Source organism: Haematobia irritans, chromosome 1 (genome assembly GCF_050003625.1).
Source record: "Haematobia irritans isolate KBUSLIRL chromosome 1, ASM5000362v1, whole genome shotgun sequence".
In the NCBI taxonomy this organism is placed as follows: domain Eukaryota; kingdom Metazoa; phylum Arthropoda; class Insecta; order Diptera; family Muscidae; genus Haematobia; species Haematobia irritans.
In genome coordinates this window covers 18,785,802-18,810,603 of record NC_134397.1, presented here as the reverse complement: position 1 = coordinate 18,810,603, position 24,802 = coordinate 18,785,802, and the positions used below count along the sequence as shown (strand labels likewise).

At 37.0% G+C, this 24,802-nt stretch overlaps 2 protein-coding genes across 6 annotated transcripts in view; both read right to left on the bottom strand.

Moving 5' to 3' along the window:
• Positions 1-5,778: 5,778 nt before the first annotated feature.
• Positions 5,779-13,147, bottom strand: Xe7 (A-kinase anchor protein 17A). Of its 5 annotated transcripts, XM_075289493.1 has the most exons (6): positions 12,283-13,143; positions 11,737-12,197; positions 8,854-9,111; positions 7,978-8,185; positions 7,260-7,915; positions 5,779-7,166 (listed from the first exon to the last, which is right to left on the bottom strand). In XM_075289493.1, exons 1-6 carry the CDS (start codon positions 12,481-12,483, stop codon positions 6,041-6,043), a joined length of 2,910 nt encoding a protein of 969 aa, XP_075145608.1. In that variant the 5' UTR covers positions 12,484-13,143; the 3' UTR covers positions 5,779-6,040. The 5 variants fall into 5 exon arrangements, with proteins under 5 accessions (XP_075145608.1, XP_075145609.1, XP_075145610.1 ...); XM_075289494.1 differs by lacking the exons at positions 5,779-7,166; positions 7,260-7,915 and having other exon boundaries at positions 8,117-8,363; positions 12,283-13,147; XM_075289495.1 differs by lacking the exons at positions 5,779-7,166; positions 7,260-7,915 and having other exon boundaries at positions 8,117-8,354; positions 12,283-13,147.
• Positions 13,148-14,758: 1,611 nt separating this feature from the next.
• Positions 14,759-24,802, bottom strand: part of DIP-gamma (Dpr-interacting protein gamma) — a 534,433-nt gene continuing 524,389 nt past the window's right edge. The window contains exons 6-12 of the mRNA XM_075289492.1: positions 23,147-23,354; positions 22,904-23,077; positions 22,698-22,826; positions 22,168-22,354; positions 21,946-22,094; positions 21,815-21,874; positions 14,759-19,733 (exon numbers count right to left, since the gene is read on the bottom strand). Of these exons, the coding sequence (XP_075145607.1) occupies positions 19,579-19,733; positions 21,815-21,874; positions 21,946-22,094; positions 22,168-22,354; positions 22,698-22,826; positions 22,904-23,077; positions 23,147-23,354 (1,062 nt within the window). The 3' untranslated portion in view covers positions 14,759-19,578. The remainder of the gene's footprint in view (positions 19,734-21,814; positions 21,875-21,945; positions 22,095-22,167; positions 22,355-22,697; positions 22,827-22,903; positions 23,078-23,146; positions 23,355-24,802) is intronic.

The window sequence follows — 24,802 nt, the reverse complement described above, 5'->3', positions numbered from 1 at the left end:
TAGTTGGTCCCAAATATTTTTTTATTTTATTTTATTTCATATATTTTATAAATAAATTTACAAAATATATTGATAGGGTGCCGGATAGCAGAGATCATATGCACCCATCCATTTCCAAAAAAATACAAGTTAACTTAACTAAACTAATCTATGACAAAAAAAAACATTAGAATAGAAATAAAAGTAGATCAAGAAATTAAAAAGTTAAAAAAAAAACTATATTATTTAAAACTGTTTTCTGTTCTAAATGTCACATATGTTATGGATCCGAAGTGAAGCCCGAATCTTTGGAAGCATATCGGCTCTGGAGCAATCTAATAATTCAGTCAATGTAGAGTCAGTCCTTGAGGAAGCACATTCAGCAAGGATATGTTTGACCGTAAGAGGGATGAAACAAAATTGACACATAACAGCCTCAGTATCGTCATAATAATGTCTTGTGTTAAAAATACACTTGTTAACTCTAAGTCGGGAAAGTAAAATACACTCGGGCCTACTGAAAGAGGGATAATAATTCGGTCGATCCAATGATGGGTTGACCTCATGAAGAAAAGTCGTCGATTGACTCCAACAATTCATGTCCTTCCTTCGTCTCGCGGCTCGAAAAGGGGTGATAATCGATACGGGAAAAGAGGGAGGGTCAGAAAAGTGCGGGAGAGACAATGCCTCCCTAGCAGCTCTATCCGCGTACTCATTACCCCCTATGCCGATATGGGACGGAATCCAGAGGAGTGTAACTTCCGAAGACAGGGGGATAGAAAAAATAGAGTCGAAAGTTCCCCTACGGTTATTATGAGCGGATCTCATCACACTTAAACTATCAATACAAAGAAGAGTCCTACCTCCGACGTCAGACGCAAAGTCGAGGGCAGACATCAAACCTGCCAATTCAGCAGTAAAAATTCCAGTGCCATCAGGTAGTCTAGCGCTGATTATAGACTCAAATGCACCATCGGAATTACGTCTAACCACTGAATAAGAAGTGCGAGTCCCATCGAACGAACCGTCTGTAAACAATACGTTATCAGGTCGAAGAGCATCGACCTTCTCTAGAAAAAGTGTCTTGAAGCAGACGGAATTCGTGTCACTCTTCTTATATGTCGACAGACCGAAGTCAAATTTAAAATTCCTAGCCTGGGGCCTTGCACGACGTGGTCTATTAGGTACCCTTATACCATACTTATTCAAAAGGCCCAAAATCCTGTCAATGGAGGTGGGTCTACCATGTGTATCAAACTCAATGTGACGCCAAAAGGTATCATGCAGTCCGTCAGAGGGCAAAGTTATGGATCTAGAGGCCAGGTTCATAGAGTTCTTCTCCAAAAGAGAGAAAAAATCTACAAATCTGCCCTCAATTCTCAGAGCCTCCACAGGTGTGGCACGAAGAAGTCCGGTTGCAGTACGAAAACATTCGTTAAGAGACGCATTCAGGGCTGAAATATTCGACCTCGATGTCCAGCCATAAATCGTCACCACATGAGAGAGTACACCCGAGGTCAATGCTCTACAGATGTTGACGGCAGTATCCATATGGGGTCCCCTGGATCTGGGACAAATCAATATCATCAGATTATTAATCTCCGTAAGTCTGTTTCTCAGCCTCTTGACATGCCTATCCCATAAAAGATTCCTAGAGAAGATCAACCCAAGTATTCTCAGCTCATCCTCGACCGGTACGTCAGAGTCCCCCAGTGAGACATGTTCAATACGACACCCTCTCCGCCTACAAACGTGTAAGGCCTCCGTCTTTTCAATAGGAATTACTGCACCCGATGATGCCGCCCAATCCTGTACGGCCTGATTGAAATCAGAAAGGCAAAGCTCAACATCTTCTGGGTCACCAGAAGAGACGGCAAAAATATTGTCCGCGTAGATGCCGACAAAGTCAACACCCTCAACCGCGGAGACGGCTCTGCTCAGTGAATTCGCATAAACATTGTAAAGGAATACAGAGAGAGGCGAACCCTGGGGCACCCCATTATCAAGTGGAAAAGAGTCCGAGAGATATCCGTCGATCTTGATTAAGATCCTACGGCCAGAGAGAAACGATAATAATAAATGAAGCAAACGCTTCGGCACACCCCATCTATTAAGCTCAACTATAATTCCAGTAATAACCACTCGGTCAAAAGCCTTTTCCAAATCTTGTGAGATAACCAGACTGTGTCTGCCAGCTGACAGATTCGAACGTAGGATCTCCTCCAACTCATGACACAAGGTATGTACACCACGTCGTGGCAAAAAAGCATGTTGATTCAACGCAAATAAATGGACAGTCTCTTGTAAAAAACGTCTGACCAGTAATTTCTCGAGAACTTTGGAAATGACAGATATTAAAGAAATGGGTCTATAACCCTCAAGACCACCTGGGTCTTTACCTCGTTTCGGTATCGGACAGAGGACAGCTATCTTCCAATCATGAGGGAAAGTACCTGATAACAATATCATATTATAAAGTCCGCAGAGCCTCTTCCTAAAATCCAACGGAGCATTCTTTATCATAGGGTAAGTGATCCTATCCAATGAGGGCGTAGACCCCCTCAGAGTGGAAAGGGTGTCGTCAAGTTCACGAACGTCAATAGGACGTATGAGGCCTGGAAAAACCTCAGTGTACGTCTCCAGTCGACGAATATCAAGCTGATATTTGGAATCCATCACCATTTGGTCAAATGCGTCGTCCGAGCTAAGTGAGCTCCAGTAGTTACCAAATCCATTCGCAATGTCGCGAGGATGTGAAAAATTCACGCCGTCGATCCTGACAGCGGGAAAGTTCCTAACTCTGGCTGTCCTCAATTTAGTGACCCTGTTCCACAGGATCCTCACGTCCAAAAAGGGATTCAAAGAATTCAAAAAGTTAGTCCAAGTCTGTCTTTTCGATCTCCTGTAAGTAATACAATTATCCGCACTACGGAACCGCTTGAAGTCCCTCCAAGCTTTGGATCTCTGACGAATCAGCTTAGAAATGAGAGAATTAAACCAAACTGGCCTAGGTTTCGGGGTTGGCCTTCTCGTAGAAGGCATAGACTCATTGGCGGACCTCCTGAGCAAGCGTTTGACCTGGGCTGCCTCCCTGTTGATGTTATCGGAGGAATGGAAGATGGAGTTATATTGTGTAACCTTGGACTGAAAAAGAGACCAGTCAGCTCTGGAGTCTATAAAACGGGGGATAAATCCCCGTTTTGGCGTAGAATGGTGGGTGGAGATCTTGATGGGGAAATGATCGCCAGATTCCGGTAGCTCCAAGCAAGTCCAGCTCAGATAGGGCGCAAGAGCAGAATCGCACATCGTAACATCAACCGCAGTGAGGGTATTACGTGTATTCAATAGAGTAGGTGATCCGTCGTTAAGAATCAAAAGACCCCTATCATTCGCGAAATTCTCCCAAAGCTCACCACTACGGGAGGTAAAAGCCGAACCCCAAAGTGTGTTCTGAGCATTCAAATCCCCGAGAACAAGTCGGTGACCCGCGGCAAAATCATCAATCTGATGGATAATGTCCCGACTAACCCTAAGGTCGCATTCCTTGTAAATATTGGTAATCGACAAAGTGTTGCCAAAGTCGATGGTCACCGTCTGGAAAAGTAGATCGCCCGAGGAGGTGGTGTGTCGCGATACATTCAATCCGTTACTCACGAAAATCGCTGTTCCTGACTTAGAGTATGTGTATTCCTTATTATGATGAAGTGACCTGTAAAGTGGGAGATGTAATAGATGTAAGTCCCTCGACGTGATATGTGTTTCCTGAAGTACTATAATGTCCGGACGGTGTAAGGATACGAGAAGCTCCAGGGCGTATTTATTATTCAGAAAGCCCTGAATATTCCATTGAAGTATGGTGACATTTAGATCAAAAACCATAAGAAATTAATAAAAAAAGAACATAAATTATGCACATTCAAGGGAACAATATTAAGAAATAATGAAATTAAAAAGTAATAAAATTAAGTCTTGTATAGTGGATTTGAAGAGGTTTTCTTAAAAGTATCAGGTGAAATTAAAACATTTAAGTTGGGAAATTTTTTATATGCCTGACTGCAAGGCGATAAGGAGTTATCCAAATCGTTAGGTTCTGAATTGTCAGGAGAATTTTAATCTTTTGTTTCAGATGATGGCGTTTTTGAATACGGCAAGGCAGGGTTTGATGTATCTGTGGGAAGATCAAATTCGTCCATTGTAAAGTCAGTAATTGGAATATCTTGCGTGTCAGAAGAAACGGAAGTTATTTTGTTGGAAGAAGTTGATGTTTGTTTTACTAAATTGTTGGAAGGTGTAGAGTTGTGTTGAGCTGTCTTAGAGACTGGTGAGGCGGTTGAGAGTTCTTGTAGAATTATTTTTGAGGTAGACGATTGAATTATGGGGTTGAGTTTTACGTTAGGTGTGATAGAAGTGGTGTTTTGATTGTTATTGGTGATTGTTGATCCTTCTATAGTTTGTTCCTGGCTAGTATTCAGGTCAGCGGAAGGAACTACGGTTAGTCTTTCATTGTTAGATGATAACATTTGGGCATATGAGTGTCTTGGGGTAGAAGCTTCAATGAGGTGTGCAGGCGGGTCTTCGTTGAAAATGCGCCAAGCTTCACGAGCTGTACAACGGAAGTTTATTTTTATTTTGTTGACTGATTTATGTTCCAAAAAACTTTGGCATTTACTGTCGTTAGATGAATGAGTATCAATATTGCAGTTAACACAGAATTTTTTTCCACAAATTTCATGACTCGTAGTCACACCACATATCTGGCAAACCTGTATTCGTTTACAATGATTCTTGGTGTGTCCCAGACGCTGACATTTTTTACACCGAAGAGGATTTGGAATGTATTCGTTAACAATCACTTCTTGATATCCAACTTTCATACGTTTTGGTGGATGTATATCGTCAAAAGTTATCACAGCGGCGCCGGTAGCAACCAGTTGTTTGTTTTCGTTTGCCATGATCTTACGGACGTTTGAAATTGAAGGCATGTCTTTCTTTAATTCTGCAAGCAATTCGTCTTCAGGTATATTGATGATTTTTTTGCAAAATATTCTCCCGAATATTTTTTTATGAAGACAAAATTTCACTGGAATCGAATCAATATATTTTGCGTTCAAAAATTTTTGGGCTGCTTTGAGATTGTTGGCCTTGATAAGAAGATCACCACTTTTTAACTCTGTAACTTCTGCATAGTCTTTACTAATGTGTGTTAATCCACGTCCAATCTGGAATACGTTGTGAGCTCCAAGTGATTTGGTTTCATTAGTAGCATCAGTTGATATAGCAGTTGCAATTAAAAATCTAGGAAGGTGATCGTAATTTGGTAGTGTATTGCTTAAATTGGGGAAGTCATTTGGATCTAATACGCTGCGTTTGGTTCCAGCAAGCTTTCGCCTTTTGTTTGTTGGGTCCAGCGCACTGAACCTATTATAGTTGGGGGGATGAACCCCATTCATTTCGGTATATTAAAGCCCAATACAGGAGAAGAGTTATTAAATCTTCTTTAAACAAAAAAATTAACTCCAAAAAACAAATAGAAAGAGACAGGTATAGTTTCAGTACAAGAGTACACAACAATAATCGCCCGTGTCACAGAAAACAGATGTTTACTCGGCAAATGCCAGAACACGACTGGGTCCCAAATATAATCGAGAAGATTCCGAATTGGATGGGTATCTTTTTATGCTGACAACTCATCAAAACATTAAAAAAAAAACGTCGTCAAAAGTCGACTTTCAAGTTGAAAAGTCTACTTTTCCAAAATACCTCCACTACGTATGCTCTAAATTAAACTACTTCTAGGTATATGTTTCGATAACATTATTTATTTATTTTTATTTTTTATTAAAAATAATATTTCAATGGTTGTTTATATTTTTTTATATAAATTCTCAATCTCTAACTGTTCTACATTTTAAAAAATTACATTAAAAAAAAAGAGAAGAATTTGTTTAAACTAAAAAAATGGGGCGTAGTTTATAATTTAGCAATTATACAAAAACACTTTTTTTACACAAATTACCATGAAAATGTAAGTGATGTAAAAAAAACGTAAAATCTCCATAACTTAACAACTAGGACTGCGATCCAAAGAAGCTAGCCTCAAATTACGCCCTGATGTCTTTTTGTGACTTGAGACTGGTGGCGGCGATTTATGTTTGATAGTTGTGCCACTGCGTTCTGAAGATCTACGTTGCTTTGAACTACGCTCCGAAGATCTACGACGAGAATTATGCTCTGTAGTCGGATGTTTGTTGTTGCTGTGGTTATCCGATGTGGAATTATGACGTGAATAGCGATCCCCCGAAGAGGTGTTTTGAGATGAATTTTCCCTTTCGGAATTATGTTTATACGAACTGTGACGATGATGATCTGATGATGTTGAATGGTATCTATCACGCCTTGAGGATCTTTTATCATCCCTATCGTCACGTTCATCACGCTCATCTCTTGAGGAATTTTTATCTTGAGCCGATTCATTTGCCGAGTGTTCAGATGTAGCATGACCACTGTCTACATTGGAGGCCGAGGATGAATTGTTGATTATTATGGTTTGATTAGTGGCATTGTGAGCCAAAACATCTTTATGGCGTTTTGTGAAGGTTTCCCTGATCTCTCGTTTCTCATTGCGTATACGCTCTTGCATATCCTTTTCTATGGTACTTTTGATTATTTCGGCAGATTTTACCAGTTCTTCGGTTTCGATTACCACTTTCCGGGGTGCCGGCGACGAACGTCTATCCCTGCTACTGTTATCACGTCGAGACCAAGACCTTTTAGAATGTGTGCGGGATCGTGAACGTGATCTTGATTCATGGGAAGACGAACGAGAACGCCTTGTTGAGACTAGTTTTCTATTCACTTTCTCCGGAGGTCTCTGTTGTATGGGAGATTTCGAACGAGATGATTTGCTTCGGTTTTTATCATCTCGAGATCTGTCACGTGACCGAGAACGGGAACGTGATTTGCTTTCAGATCTAGAATAAGATCTTGAACGTGACCTGGAGCGTTTAGAATAATGACGATGGCGTGACCGTGAGCGTGATCTAGAACGACTACGACGATCTCTAGATCTTGAACGGCTAGAGCGAGAACGGCTTCGACGATCACGAGATCTTGAACGTGAAGACCTGGATCTGGAACGACTTCGACGATCCCTAGATCGAGAACGGGAACGTGAACGTGAATAGCGTCTGAAATTAAGAGGGGGAATGAAATTAAATGTCACGACAAACTTCATAAATCACTACAAATAGACTTGCAAAAGAAATGGTTATTCATCTTACCTTCCTCTGGAATAGGATTTATGATAGCTACCACCATCCTCATCATCATCGTAACGACGATCTCTATCATCATTATTATAATGATATTTACTATAATGAGATGAAGATGATTGTCCTTCATAGCCTCGACCACGACCACCACGTCCTCTTCCTCGACCACGTATACGTGGAGCAAATCCACGATAATTAACCGAAACGGGAAATGTGGGAGGACGATACATAGGGGCAAGACCGGGAAACAATGCAGGTATATTGCCATAGGAAAACATCGATAAAGATTTCATCCATTCACTGGCTGCTTCTGTATTATAATTGGCACCCAAAGCAGCTATTGTTTTGAAAGGATTTCCAGCGGCAGCAACATTAGCAGCGGCTACAGCGGCAGCTGCAGGATTGGCTATGGCTGGAACTGCTTCACCCGTACTATTGCCAACTTTGGGAATAACAGGTATTGGCTCTTTATCCTTTTTGCTCTTCAATAGACCCATTAATGGTGTCTTATTTTTAATATCATCGACCAATTTTTGTTGGTCGCTTAATAGTTTTTCCGTGGCAGTTTTATATTTCTCCACCAAACGTTCACGCATTGTATCACGGGCCATTTCCATTTGATATTTTTGTGAGGATGTTGAACCATGTTTGGCCAAATGTTTTAACTGTACAACAAAACAATTTCAATTTCAAAATATTCTGTGTGTAAACAATTTCATTTGCTTACCTTTATACGACTGAAAAGTTGTTCCAATATTCGTATACTTTCCAATTTCCTTTGGGCTATCATTAGCTTCCGCTCTTCGACGCGTATCTTTTGCGATATCTCTATGGAACCCTTTTCCTGAATCTTCTTTAGATGTTTCTCTTTACGTTTCTCTTCACGTTCTCGTTGCCTTTCCAATTCAGCAAGTTTCTCTTGTTCTTCTTTTTGCCTGTAATTTTGTTGTTTTGCAGGATTGCATTCTCTTTGCTTTGTTATTTTGCATTTTGTTTTTCTTTCTTTTTAATAGAATTTGTTTTCTCTTTGGTTTGGCATTTTTTTTCTATTTTCTTATTCTTTAACCAGGGCATGGTTGGTTTCTTAAGAAATGTGCTAAACTACTGAGAAAGCTTTGTAAAGACATGAGCATTTAGCCAATGGGAAAGGAAGGGCGGTTAAGAATGATTTCGTTTTCAATTGGGGAAAATTTCAATATTTCATTTTATGTTTTCTTTAATTATAAAAACTATACCTTGGCAGAAATTTTAGCAAACATTTTATGGAGGATTTTCGATGGTTCATAATTTAAATTCTTTTCTCTCTTACATCTCTTAAGATTTAAGGCCTACTTTTTCAATCTCTGACAACGATTAATAAAAAAGCTGATAATTCGATTAATTTAAATTAAAAAAGCAGACAAAAAGTGTTACTAACCGATGGTTTATCATACATCCTTAAAAAAATCCTACAAAAGTTTTTTTTGTCAAACAAAATGGCTGGCTCATGTTTTTACAATTGAAATTTAGCAATCAATAATTATTAGAAAAGACTTTTTGGGGTTTTTTTTTTGTAGAATATTTTGGTTGACCTTCACATTAGATGTAAAGGAAATATACGTACTTTTGCTCCTCCAATTTGAGTAGTTCCATTTTCTTTTTCCTTTCTACTTCCTCTTCTTCGGCTTTAGCTTTGGCTATTATATGTTTGCGAACTCGTTCTCTACGTTGAATTTGAGCATCACTCAAATGTTTTGTTGTATCGAACGTTACACCAATATTGATGGCTTGTGTCTTGTCAATGAATTTCTTAACCAATTTCATACCTCGAAACTCATCCATAGCTCTGACAAAGCCAACATATTCATCAAATTGGACATAGCTAAAAACAAACAAAAAGAGATTATTTTGAAAATAAAATTTGGACACTGAATCGATTTTTTAAAAAAGATTTTCAAATTTGCTTGTAAAGTCGTTTAAAAACTGTGTAAGAAAAAAAAACTAATAAAAAAATTTTGGTTGTATCGCATTTCATATTAGAACCTTGAGAATTTGGGTTATGAAGCTTTCTTGTCTTAATTTCCAAGCGGTTACCAATGCAAGAAAAAGAATTTAGGTTTTGTTGAAAACCCCGATATTTTGGATCCACGTTTGAACTATTCAGTCCATTGTGATACCACAGTGGTGAACTTCTTTCTTATCACTGAGTGCTGCCTGATTCTATGTTAAGCTCAATGGCAAGGTACCTCCGTTTTATAGCAGAGTCCGAACGGCGTTCCACATTGCGGTGAAACCACTTTGAGAAGTTTTGAAACACTAAGAAGTGTCACCAGCATTACTGACAGGGGATAACCCACCGCTGAAAAAATTTTTTGGTGTTCAGTCGAAACTGGGGTTGAACCCCCGACATTACGTATGTAAGGCGGGCATGTAAACCATTGCACCACGGTGGTTCCCGTGGTGCAAGCGGGGGTTACCAATGCAAGAAAATGACTCTAGGATTTGTCGAAAACTCCGAGTTTTGACTTTTGGATCCACTTTCACATCCCAAATTCTGATGGCGAATTATTTTAAGAACTTGTGTCTACCACAAAATTTTATAATGGATTAATTGGGGTCAGAACAAAAATATCCTTCGGTGGTACTGAAATTACTCTCAGTGATTTCACATAGTTTCCCGGTGCTTTTTTACACACAAGTGTGGTCTATAAATTCAAATTAGCGAAAGGGCGTGAAAAACTACAACAAGAAGGAATATAATCTAGAACTTCCCAAGGATATAAACCAGTTAAGCATGTAAGCTTTCATTTGATTACAAGTTCCTCAGACATATTGCAATGCTATATAAGGTCCCATGTTCCCAAATCCACTTCCAGGTGAAAGTTAATCAAATCCACGATTTTCGTGTCCTACAATCCACTTTCACCGGAATTTTCGTGAAATCAATTCACTTGCAAAAGTCTTGGTGAAAGTTGAATTATGTCAAAGATGGGTGTAGTTCCGGTTAAAAAAAGTACTCGCGTAAAAAATTTGAAATGTTTTATATTTAATACATGAGTTTTATTAAAACTGCGTCATTTTTAATTAAAAAAATAATAAATTATAATAAGTCTATTGATTCCACTTATTTTGATTTCCGCCTTAGTGACTCTTTGTATGAAGGCGGGCATGTAAACCATTGCACCACGGTGGTTCCCGTGGTGCAAGCGGGGGTTACCAATGCAAGAAAATGACTCTAGGATTTGTCGAAAACTCCGAGTTTTGACTTTTGGATCCACTTTCACATCCCAAATTCTGATGGCGAATTATTTTAAGAACTTGTGTCTACCACAAAATTTTATAATGGATTAATTGGGGTCAGAACAAAAATATCCTTCGGTGGTACTGAAATTACTCTCAGTGATTTCACATAGTTTCCCGGTGCTTTTTTACACACAAGTGTAGTCTATAAATTCAAATTAGCGAAAGGGCGTGAAAAACTACAACAAGAAGGAATATAATCTAGAACTTCCCAAGGATATAAACCAGTTAAGCATGTAAGCTTTCATTTGATTACAAGTTCCTCAGACATATTGCAATGCTATATAAGGTCCCATGTTCCCAAATCCACTTCCAGGTGAAAGTTAATCAAATCCACGATTTTCGTGTCCTACAATCCACTTTCACCGGAATTTTCGTGAAATCAATTCACTTGCAAAAGTCTTGGTGAAAGTTGAATTATGTCAAAGATGGGAGTAGTTCCGGTTAAAAAATACTCGCGTAAAAAATTTGAAATGTTTTATATTTAATACATGAGTTTTATTAAAACTGCGTCATTTTTAATTAAAAAAATAATAAATTATAATAAGTCTATTGATTCCACTTATTTTGATTTCCGCCTTAGTGAATTTTTGGGTGATTTGTGCAACCCAGTTGGTTACAGAAAAGTTCAAAAAAGAACATGGAATTAAGAACACAAAATTTTCACGTTCGTGGATTTGACGTGAATAGTGGAATTGAAGTGGATATTCTGCATAGAGTAGAATATACAATAACTTCTGTATGGTAGGTGATTATAATTACCATTACTCCCATACGACTCATTTATATCTGCCAATCAACTAAACTAAACTGCTGAAAATTGTTATCAGCTAAACTGCTGAAAATTGTTAAGTTAAAAATCACCGGAGAGAATATAAATGCAATTTACGCTTTATTAACTAACAATTAAAGCCTAATACGGCATACACATTATACTTCCAAAAACCACTTTAACTAGATTTCAACTGGCATTTGCTTTATAAAAAGTCTCGAAAATGTGGATTTTGAGTGTAATGTGTAGAGCCTATTACAGAGTTACATGAAATTGGCCTTTTAAGGGGTTTATAAAATACGGTTGCAAATTCTACATTTTGTTTACAGACCACCAGCACTGCCGACATAAAATTCAAGTAGTTTGACAAATGAGACTATTTTTTCTAGATATTTGTAAAAAATAAAATAGTCTTGTTTTTCTTTTTGTACTTACGCTTCAAAGAGTATCTCTTGGTCAAAACCAAATGTTTTCATGCCATTGATATCGGTATTCATTTTATTACGATACGGGTCACATATGGGTATATCCACGCAACGTATGCAGCCAAATTTTTCAAATATTCTCTTGAATATACCCTCCGATGGCTTCACATTATCATCGTTCTCCATGTGACGGGGACAAAACCATTTAATTGGCAAATGGGTAATATGTATGGTATCAGGTCTTTCGCCTGCCTTCATTTCATCCATTTTATGAGCATCACGAAAGAATGAGTCCCAATCATGACGTGTAGGAAACTCATCTTTGGCTTCAGACACCCGCACACGAAAGCTTTCATGAAATCCTGATATTTTCAAGGATACACCATCCAGGCGATTAATGCAAGATCTCAAACGTGATCGATCATCCAATTCGGCCTCGAAACGTATGAAATCGACTGTAGTCTTGGAGACCTGTAGGACACAGAAATTTGATTAACATTAGTTACATTTCCAATAGTTATTTAGGGTAACATTCCAGCCAAATTTCGTGTCTCACCTTCAGCACTAGGAATTTATCCGGTTTCAAAGCATGACTTAGCTTTTCCATGATGTCTAGATTAGAAATGGACTTGCCCATCTTATTCAAGGGCAATGCCACCGATATATTCAACTTGGCCAAAGGCTTGAGATATAGGCTGTGCGGCATATACAATGGAACACAATCGGCCACATGTTGTATGGTCTGGATATTCATCATTATAGATATTTATTTAAAAATTTTGTTAAGTTGTTTTTTGTTTGCCAGCGTCGCATTAAATATTTTGTGAAGGTCGTAGAGGTTTTACAAATATTTTTGTTTCGTTTTTTTTTTTGTATATTTTTATCATAAATACATTTAATTAACAAAGAAAAATAATTTATTTAATCGCAAAGCGATGTCCGAATGTATATATGTATATGGGAAGAAAAAATATGTAAAAATGGGGGGTACCTCACGAAATTATGAAATTTGGACAGTGGTAATTGGGGACAAAGAATGATTTAGAGAAAGGAAAAATCGATATTATCTATCTGTAGCTAAGTAAAAATAACATTAATATCTTAGAAAAACTATCTTAAAAACTAGAAAACTCCACAAAGAAACTCAATATATGTATTTTCCTTTTTTCCGGTCTCGCTGGGCTTCAGAAGACGATTTTATAATTTTTTTTTCACGTCACACAATTCTCTCTTGTTTGAGTCTCTGCAAACGCTAATTAAACGTTTACTTTAGCTATTAATACAATAAAAACGATATGTAGAATATTCTAATGAATATTTTCTCCACGAAATGTCCTTAGTTTAATTTTTGTAATTAATTAATTTTTTCCGCAGATAGCATGTAGACTGAGTTGATACCGACGACAATATGGCATTACTGTTACGCGCTTTACAGACTATCAGTTATTCCGGACGACAGTGCTCGTGTTGAACATATCCCATATATTGTGCACATTATAAGTTAAGTCCGAAGGCATAATCGATTCTGCTGTATGTTTATGGGATCGATAACACATTTACCAATTATTTAGTCATCGCCGACAAGTCTTATCGATCCGACACACTGTAAGATTCTTTACAAACACCGACATTCCGTCCGGAATAACTGATAATCTGTAAAGCGCATTATTCTAATAGATGTGGCATCTATGTTATTCATTTCAAGTGAATAGCAGTGTTTGTTATGCCACCTTCACACGGTGAACTAAATCGCCCTTTAGGCCGAAACACAATGAAAAAAACAGGCATATGATTTGGCTTTTTTCTATGCTTTAAAGCGCCATCCAGATTATAACTTTTCTTTCTTTACAAATACAGACATTCCGTCCGGAAAAACATTTAGTCTGGACGACGCATTATAAAAAAGGAAGCCTACGTGAATGGTCTATTACAAATCGAATCTTAGGGAGCGTTCAGACTTAAGGAAAAATTGTGTAATGCGCCGGATAGTTAAAAAGTTTTTCCGGATGGAAGATCTGTGTTTATAAAGAATCTTACAGTGTGTCCGAACGCTAAGAAATGTCGGACGTAAGTAAAATAACGATAAATGTGCTATCGATCCCATTAATGCACCGTCCAGACTATAAGTTTTTCCGAACGGAATGTCTGCGTGTGTTTGTAAAGAATCTACGCTGTCGGCGATGACTAAATACATGTCAACAAGCTGCAGTATCCATTATGTCGTCGAACATAACTTATAATGTGACCAATATCAGGGATATGTTTGACACGAGCACTGTCGTCCAGACGGCGCATTATGCTCTTTACAGACTATCAGTTATTCCAGACGGAATGTCGGTGTTTGTAAAGAATCTTACAGTGTGTAGGATCGATACGACTTGTCGGCGATGATCCCATAAATATGCAGCAGTATAGATTATGTCTTCGGACTTAACTTAAAATGTGCACAATATATGGGATATGTTCGACACGAGCACTGTCGTCCGGAATAACTGTAATGCGCATTAAGCCTAGACTAATGCGTCGTCCATATTATACGTTTATCCGAACAATAATGGCCGTGTCCAATTTTTTAGACATATCACAGATATTGGTCACACTCTGAGTTATGTTCGGGGCATAATGCACCGTTCAGATTATAAGTTTTTTTTTTCGAACGAAATGTCTGTGCTTTAAAGAATCTTGCAGGGTGGCTAAACTAAGAATTGTCGGCGATAAGTTAAATATCGATAAATGTGTTATCGATCACACTAACAAGTAGTAGCTTCGATTATGCGTCTTACAGACTATAAGTTTTTCCGGACGGAATGTCTGTGTTTGTAAAGAATCTTACAGTGTGTCCAATCAATACGACAATTCGTTGATGACTAAATAATCAGTAAATGTGTTATGGATCCCATAAACATGCAGCATTATCGATTAGGCCTTCGGACTTTCATGTTAAACATTACTAGCTCTATCACACAACTCTCCAAATTATCACTCCATGCAGTTCGTAGAGTTTTTCATTTTGTTTGGTTTTGAAATAAAACTAAATTTTATCTTATTGAATGCATGTTTTTTATTTCACTTTCGATTTCTTTACAATATCATCAATTTTCATTGCATTATATTTCGATATTTACTATTATATAGTATCATGAAATCATGTTTGATTTAGCTTGGTTTTTATTACAATAGCTAGACACAACATTATCCATTAAAAAAAATACAGATCATGTATGTCATCGTATTAGCTAGTTTGGGAAAGGAGGGACTTAAATACAGTATTTGTAATTTTTATAAACTAGTTTTAATACTTATGTTAACAAAAACAATTTACATGTTAATTGCAATTGAATAATATCGAACGAAATGTTAAAATGTACATGAATTTTGAAAGTTGCTATCAATTTATGTTGTTCGTATGCACCCAACAAATTGGAAAATTTTCAAAATATATTTGAATTAATCTCCTTTTCGAACATGAAAAAATAAGGGAGATACTGCTGTTAACCGTGATAATATTTGATTTTCATCTGTGAATAAACGTCAAAAATTTTACTACTACCTATTACACTCCATTTATGCGCCGTGCAGACTATAAGTTTATCCGGACGACAGTGCCCGTGTCGAACATATCCCATATACTGACCATATTATAAGTTAAGTTCGAAGGCATAATCGATATTGCTGCATGTTTATGGGATCGATAACACATTTACAGAGTATTTAGTCACCGCCGACAATTCGTATCGATTGGACATTCTGTAAGATTCTTTACAAACACAGCCATTCCGTCCGGAAAAACTTATAGTCTGGAGAACGCACTAAACCATGCTAATTTAGGTTTAAATGTTTTTGTATAAGCAATTTCAAATTTTTAATAAAATATTTCCAAAATTAACTTTAACAATTCATTCGATATATTTCTTGTTTTTTTTTTTTCAATACAATATTTCACTATTTCCTATGGGATTTTGACACATGGATTTGCAGAAAAAATATTTTGGTATTTTCTTTGGGTTGATTTTTTTGCTTTTTTAATTATTGTATTTATTTAATTTAATTTTTTATGTTTTTTTTTTAAATGCATTTAATATCATTTATTCTCTTTTTTTGGTTTTATTCAATTTGAATACTTACATTATGAAATTAGAATCTAACCTGGGTTCTCCATGTCAAACCAAACACTTTTGTTCGCCTGAAGTGCTTATACAGCTGACTTTTATTAATTATAAATTCAAAAGTTTTTAACATTTTAGTCGAACGATAGAATTCACTTTACACAGAGAATTTGGCCGTACTATAGGTTTGTTACGAACAGTGGATATGAAGATGCGTCAACAAATGAAGAAGATCTACTTTTATTGTCAGCAAATTGTACTACACAATATGGCTGGGGTATTCTTTTGCATTTTTTTACGATCAAACTATACTCGAAATGCTTTTTTGGGTTTGGCAAGTTTTATTTCGAAACAAAAGCGAGATTTTAAATGTCAAAAAGGTGATTTCGAACACAGTGTGACCAGTCAAAAAGGTGATTTCAAACACAGTGCCTTTAACTTGAGCTTACAACATGTTTCTGTATGCCGAACGAGGGCTATCAATCGACTCAAATGTATAGAAAAGGCTGATTTCTGGTTATAAATTCATCTGTTTGTTTCCATTTCAGTCGATCGATAGAGGTCGTTCGATATGCAAAAACAGACTGTTAATAAAAACATGCAATTTCTTATTTTTAAAGTCAACATAACACTAGCCACTCATAAGTAATACTATGTCTACACTATGCTCAAAATTTCGCTATTTCGAGGTTTACAAATCACCTTTCGTTATGTGCGGCTCATAGTAACAACTTAAGATAAGTACTATATTCGCTTTTCGAGTAGAAATTTTCGCGGTTACTTTATTAAAACAGTTCAATACAAAGCAGATAATTTAACTCAATTGATGCGCAATTTCTTGTTCCTCTAAATTTCGGCAAGACATTATGAGAATATGTTTGTTTTCATTTATAATTTTGATTATTTTAGGGAAAGTAATCGAGAAAATAAAGTGATTTTCAACTCGAAAACCGAACATAGTACTGCGTACGAAATATTTGTAAAAAAAATACAGTGTATTCAAATGCTAAGAATTGTCAGCGGAAAATAAAAATTTGATAAATGTGTAATCAATTATATTAATAAGCTGCAGTATCGACTATCCAATCGAACGGATAAACAGTAAGAACGCGTCTTATGCGCTTTACAGACTATCAGTTATTCCGGACGGAATGACGGTGTTTGTAAAGAATCTTACAGTGTGTCGGATCGATACGACTTGTCGGCGATGACTAAATAATCGGTAAATGTGTTATCGATCCCATAAACATGCAGCAGTATCGATTTGCCTTCGGACTTAACTTATATTGTGCACAATATATGGGATATGTTCGACACGAGCACTGTCGTCCGGAATAACTGATAGTCTGTAAAGCGCATTAAATGTGTATTTCATAAAGGACAGATATAATAGATATTACAGATTATTTATGTGATCGATAACAAATGTATCGATTTTATACTTATCGCCGATAATTCTTAGCGTTTGGCCACACTGTAAGATTATTTACAACCACAGACATTTCCTCCGAATAAACTTATAATATGAACGGCACACAATCCGTACAACATTTTGGAGATTTTATGTAAAACAAATACCAACGCTGGCTTGAATCAAATGGAATCGTTATGCGCCGTCCAGACTATAAGTTTATCCGGACGACATGCTCGTGTCAAACACATCCCAAATATGGGTTACACTATAAGTTATGCGTCTTACAGACTATACGTTTTTCCGGATGGAATGTCTGTGTTTGTAGAGAATAGTACAGTGCGTCCAATCGATACGACATTTCTTTGATGACTAAATAATCGTTCAATGTGTTATCGATCACATAAACATGCAGCAGTATCGATTATGCCTTCGGACTTAAGGGCACCTTATACGGTCGGATAAACCCTGCGACACAACACGTTGCGGCGACAAATCCGATAGTATAAGGTCGTGTTCGGCTGTCGTGGGGACGTGTTGGTATAAAATCAAAACAACTTTGATTTTTTCTGGTTTGGTGATACAAATTATTGAGTGTAAGGGGATGTTCGACAAACATTATCAAAGACAAATTTATTTTTACATTAAAAACAGGCATTTCTGCAATAAAATTTATGATGGATCGCCAATTCTGGTTGAAAATTAAAGAAATATATATATCTAAACCAGTATTGTGGCAAAAACGTGGAAAAATTCCACTTCCAATCAATGGAAAACCATGCGACAAGTATTTTGAAATTCATCAAGTAATTTGTAATATATTAAATGTGGATTACTTCAGGAATCATTGTTTTGACACATGTACCAAGATTTTTTGTATTATTTTCTTCCATTTTTTCAGTAATAAATGGTTTCACCCATAAATCTTCATACAACTTCATTGTTTGTTTATGCTTCTTCTTATTTTTTCATGTTGTCATCACATTTGTTCGTGCAGTGTATGGGCAAAACTTGAACGAACACACAACAAATAGACGAACCTCTGTCGGAGTGTTTATCCGACCGTCTAAGGCCCGCTTTATGCTCAAAGACACAATCGATATTGCTGTTTGTTTATCGATATTTTACTTACGTCCGACAATTCTTATCGTTCGGACATCCTCTTTAAAAACACAGACATTCTGTCTGTGTCATTCTGGAAAAACTTATAGTCTGGACGGCGCATTGGAGGGTAAATCAGCGTTGCCATATTTTTTATGTAAATCTCTAAAAAGTCTTCAAAATAGAAGTACGTTGTGTGAGACATATCATTCTAATTTTTTGTTATTAATTAGTATTATTTTATCGATTGCTGCTTTTAACTTGGATGTTGGATTAATTTGTATTTGCAACAAAAAATTAATTATAATTTATTTATATACACAGATACTTAGTATCCACTGTTCGGGGTTGTTGGAAGGAGAAGATATTTTATAAGTTAATTTGATACGTTTCTAAACGATATTTCTTCCGGTATATTATATATAATAATAAGATGCGTTGCTTAGCACGTCAATTTAATTTTTTGTTTCTTATTTGTTTAATACTTTTGAGCGTGTGGGATTATGTTTCGTTTTCTTTCATTTGAAATGTTTTTCAATATTCGGGATTTATTCTTTTGGTTTTTAACTTTTCCTTTGGTTTTTGTTTAGTTTTGTTAACAAACTTATATTAGAAATAATTTATTGTAAATAATTTTAATGATGACAATATGTATTTAATAATATTCTCTTTTTTTAATAATACACACGATGAGTTGGGAAAATACACTCACTAGATTTTCTATACCAAATGGTCAAAAAAGGGGATTTCATTTGGTAAAAACACAGTGAATGTGATTTTCTTCCATACCAAGCTGACTCTCTCTCTAGCTCTCTCACCGTTAATCACAAAAATGAAGCTTAATATGCATATGGATGTGTATGTGACATAAGTTTCTTTTTTTTGGTTTTTTCTCTAGTTTTTTTTTCTGCAATTATTAATCTTAATTTTTTTTTTTATAAATTATATTCGTAATTCATGAGTATTTATTGTATGACAGTGTAAGCGCAGGGAAAAAAGCGATGTTGCTGTTTGCCTTATTCCTTCGCTTTCGCTCTTGCTACCTCTCTTGTTGCAATCTCTCCTTTATGATCTCTTTTCTTTTCAATATATGTAAGATGATTGAATATGTATGTACTGAGTTTATATGGGCGTCTGTATGTATATGTAGGTATATTCCTTGTAAGTATATATATGTATACAATTATACATGTGTGTGGTGTATATGAGAATTTTATTCTGTGCTCAATTTGCATCATCTTAGAACTAAAGTTGTAAATAAGTATCTCAGGATCGTTGTGATAGGTGAGCATAGGATGTGTGTCGTTATCACAAGATGCACTGAAACATGTTGCCATGATATTCGATGTCTTGATGCCGATAGAGCTGAATTTCGAGATTCTTCTAGACCTGTAAGAAAAATAAATGTGAAATAATTAATTAGGACTTCAAATTAGACCATTTATAGTATTTACGTTAACATTATGCTCAAAAGATGAAATTTCACTTTCGAGCACAATGTGAACCTAGTGTTATATCTCATTCACATTATACTTCCAAAATCCACTTTACCCAGATGATAAAAAAAGGATTTCAAATCTACATTCAGTAGATTTTGAGCCTAATGTGAATGGGCTATTTTGCGCCGGCCAGACTATAAATTTATCCGGACGACAGTTCTCGTGTCGAACATATCCCATATATTGGTCACCTTATAAGTTAGGTCCGAAAGCATAACCGATACTGCGCATGTTCATGGGATCGATATCACATTTACCGATTATTTAGTCATCGCCGACAATTCATATGGGTTGGGCACACTGTAAGATTCTTTACAAACACAGATATACCGTCCGGAAAAACTTATAGTCTGTATGACACAATAGAATTGGAATCTTAGGGGGCGTTCAGATTTAAGGAAAAATTGTGTTATGCGCCGTCAAGATTATAAGTTTTTGTAATGCGCCGTCCAGACTATAAGTTTATCCGGACGACAGTGCTCGTGTTGAACATATCCCAGATATTGGCCACACTATCAGTTAAGCCCGAAGACATAATCGATATTGCTGCTTGTTTATAGGATCGATAACACATTAACCGATTATTTAGTCATTGCCGACAATTTGTATCGATTGGCCACACTGTAAGATTCATGTAGCTCCGATAGGCTTTAACTGTCAGTTAACAGAAAGAAAAAATTAAAATATCTATTCTCTGGTTAACTATAACTGAAAAAATTTAAGCAGTTACGTTTCTAACTGGTATATGAAATATATATGCACGATGACAGATATGTACATACCACGGTTTATGCGCTTTACAGACTATCAGTTATTCCGGACGACAGTGCTCGTGTCGAACATATCCCATATATTGTGCACAATATAAGTTAAGTCCGAAGGCAAATCGATACTGCTGCATGTTTATGGGATCAATAACACATTTACCGATTATTTAGTCATCGCCGACAAATCGTATCGATTCGACACACTGTAAGATTCTTTACAAACACCGACATTCCGTCCGGAATAACTGATAGTCTGTAAAGCGCATTAGAAGTTCGTTAGCTAACGTAGCACAAACGGAGCTTCATGAAAATGGGGGTTAGTGTGGCTAATATCTGGGATATGTTTGACACCAACACTCTCGTCCGGATAAACTTATATTGGATTGGATTAGATTGGTTGTACAACTAATCTCATAACCATTCCGATAACCTCAATTTGATTTTATAATGGAGAAATGTCCGCCTCCGGATATAAAAATTTATATCGGCTTAGCAGTCAAGCCGCTGTCGCCGAAGGCAAAATTTTGGTATAAGCCGCCGTCGATACAAATGGGTCGGCTTCATTCTCTGCTTTTGAGCAAGATTGCGAAATTATTTTAGAAACCGAATATTGAATAATTGTGAATCGAAACATCAAAATATTGACAGAAAATACAACAATTAATAATACATTTTTCTATTTTTATTAAATATTTTGGATTAATTGGCGGCTAAATTTGAGTCGAGATGAGTCGATATATTCGGCGGCGGCGTCGACTGCTAAAATCGGCGGCGCGAAGGAGAATAACCAGAGAATGAAGCCGCCGAGTCGCGCCGCCGATTTTAGCAGTCGACGCCGCCGCCGAATATGTCGACTCATCTCGACTCACATTTAGCCGCCAATTAATCTAAAATATTGATTTATATCAGAAAAATTTAATAATATTTGTTATAGTTTTTGCCAAAATTTTTAACTTTCCACTTTCAATTAATTAGTTGTACAACTAATCTCATTACAATTCGGAAAACTTCAAATTGATTTTATAATAGATAATTTTGCGCCGCCGAACAGACAATTTTTTATCGGCTTAGCCGTCAAGCCGCCGCCGCCGGAGACAAAAATTTAGTATTAGCCGCCAACGACAAAAATGGGTCGGCTTCATTCTCTGAGAATAACTTCGATTTCTTTGGTTTTTTCTAAGTAAAAATCTATATCCGTACTTACCACCAATAAAATTCAGCTGATCATCATTGATGGTTGCTATACCAGGATGTAATTTTATTTCTGGAAGAGGAAAAACGAAAAGGAGCCGTGTAAATAATTTAAACGTCTTTAAATTATTTCCAATTGTTTACCATATAATCGGAGGGTTCCTTCAGCTCGACCCAAAGAATTTGTGCTCACACAATGATATGTGCCCACGTCCGAAGGTGAAAATGAACGAACTGTGAGAAGCATAATACCACGATAGCCATCTCTTCTCTCAGTTATGGAATATTTTGGACTAGAATTTAAGATGAGATAAAGCATATGAATTGGGGATATTCGAATGATAATTTAGCGACAGATAACCATACCCATCTAATAGCATCTCTGGTCCTGGTTGTCCCATTTCCAATGCACTATTCGTATTGCTTGATGTTCGAGCACCTTTAAGCCAATAAGAGACGGGAGAGGGTGAAGCTTCAACTTGACATTCTAGCTGGACATCTGATCCCAAAGGCGTCCCTAATAACTGACTGGGAGCTCGAACCATTGGAGCAACTGCAGTGAAAAGAAGGGAGAGATAATAATGAAATTAACGAGTTTCAAAACAAGAACATAAAAATGAAATTTGGAACTGAAATGTTTTCTGGTAGCTCAAATTTCAGGACCATAATACTAACAGCCTGTTCCGAACGAGCTCAATCGATCGACTGAAATCGACACAAACAGCTGAATTTATAACCATAAATCTGCTGTTTCTATGCATTCCAGTCGATCGATAGAGCTCGATCGACATCGACAGAAACAGGCTGTAATACTTTTGCAGATTTTTACTTGTACTTCGAATTTGAACTCAGATTAAAGAATATTAGGGTGTTCGTTTAATTGTTTTTGGACTTACATTGCACACTTAGCGACACTCTTTTGCTAACAGCTGGTGGCACATCATTGGAAGCTATGCATAAATACGCTCCCATCTGTCGACGCTCTAGGCGAGCTAATTTTAAAGCAGGTCCTTGATATGAGTCCACTGGTGATCAAAAATCAAAAAAAAAAAAATCAAATGAGAATAATAAAAAATCTTCATGCTTTCAATTCCTAATATACCTCGCATCAGTTCTCTACTTCCTGGTTTTCGCAACAGAATCATTTCACCATCTTCTCGACGCCATGTTACTCTTGGTATAGGATTACCGGTAGCCTTACAAACCAATGTAGCATCTTCTCCCTCCTGAACAGCTAAATCGGATGAAGATTCTTCATTTATGATATCTGGAGGAACTATAAAGGGAGGGAATAATGGTTATAGAGAAAACATATTTTCGGAGGTCTGTCTCACTCAAGCCTTACCTTGAACATCGATACATCCAACCTGTTTTTTCATGGGACTCGTATTGATCTGGCACATGTAGCATCCTCTGTCGCTTTCACGTAATTTACTTATTTTCAATTTCCACGTGTGCATATCTTCATGCATGACACTAATGCGAGCATTATGGGTTACCACACGACCTTGAAGGGCCAGTACTGTCTGATCGGATGCACGAAGCCAACCAACCTGAAAAAAGGAGGAGAGTAATGGTAAGTATTATTTGATTGAGAGCAAGGAGTAAGGAGACAATTAAAAAAGAGTGATAGTAATTTCTTGTTTTTTAAACAATCATAAGATCAGTGTTTGCATTTAGGTGTTTTTTTTCGGAAATTTTAGCAAGACCAGTATTTATGTTGTTTAAGAGAGAGTCACCTCGTTTGATTGACGGAAGCAGTGAGGTGGCAGCGCAGAAATAAGGATTGCATAATTTAAATATGTTCAGTGGCGCCCGAGCAGGAAACGAATTACATAAACCTAAATATAATGTTGATGATGATGCCTGAAGTGCTTGGAGGTAAAGCATTGGAGCCACCGTGGTGCAATGGTTAGCATACCTGGGATAGATCATCCCCTCTCAGTAATGCAAGTGACATTTCTGTGTGTTTCAAAGCTTATCTAAGTGGTTTCACTGCAATGTGGAACGCCGTTCGGACTCGGCTATAAAATTAATCATTGAGCTTAACATATAATCGGACAGCACTCAGTATAACAAAGAAGTTCACCACTGTGGTATCACAATGGACTGAATAGTTTAAGAGAGCCTGACGTAACCTATGGTTTTGCAACAATAATCGGCAAGTAATCCAATTTTGCAGGGCGGAAATGTGGATTTCAAAATTTAAACATATTCAGTGGCGTCCAAGCAGGGACCCGACAATTTTATCTTTGATATAGAGTGAGGCATGTACTACATAAACCTGAATGTAATGTGTTGATGATGATGTCCGAAGTGCTTGGAGGAAAAGTTATGATTTTGCAGCAACAGTCGGCCATTAAACCAGTTTTGCCGGAACACAAAATTTTTCGAGTAAATGGGGATCGAATTTCGGTCAGTCTTTCCATAACTACGTACTCATAAAGTTCTAATGAGATCCTCCGACTACGTGGAGCAAAAGACGGTCTTTGAGGAGTGGTAACCATGACCGATACAATCATTCCATAATTATCAGCAGGATCTAGTGAAAACTGACCACTACTCGTGGACGAAACCAAAGTTGATGGATTGGATCTTCTTATACACCATACTGGAATATTTTTAGTGCAAACGCCGAAAGGCAATATTCAGGAATTACTTCCTATGGTGGATGCTATCCTCTCCAAGCTCCCATCGTTGTCATCATCTAGTAGAGGAAAACATTAGCAGATCGATCCTCAAATCACTCAATGACCACCCAAATGTATCCAAGAAGAAGGACACGGTACATTGTCAAAATCCACAATTCTACTCTGTTGGCTGTGTGGCCGGAGTGCTGGTGCTGGTGCTGGATAATTATAGTTGGTCATTAACTGGACTACTCTTATGGTGTATTTACATGGAGTGTCACTGATAGGTAGGAATTGAGGCCACAGTATTTGTCTGATCGTAGTTGGGCCAAAACTATCCTGGTATGATGGTCGAGCTCCGGGAAAATGAT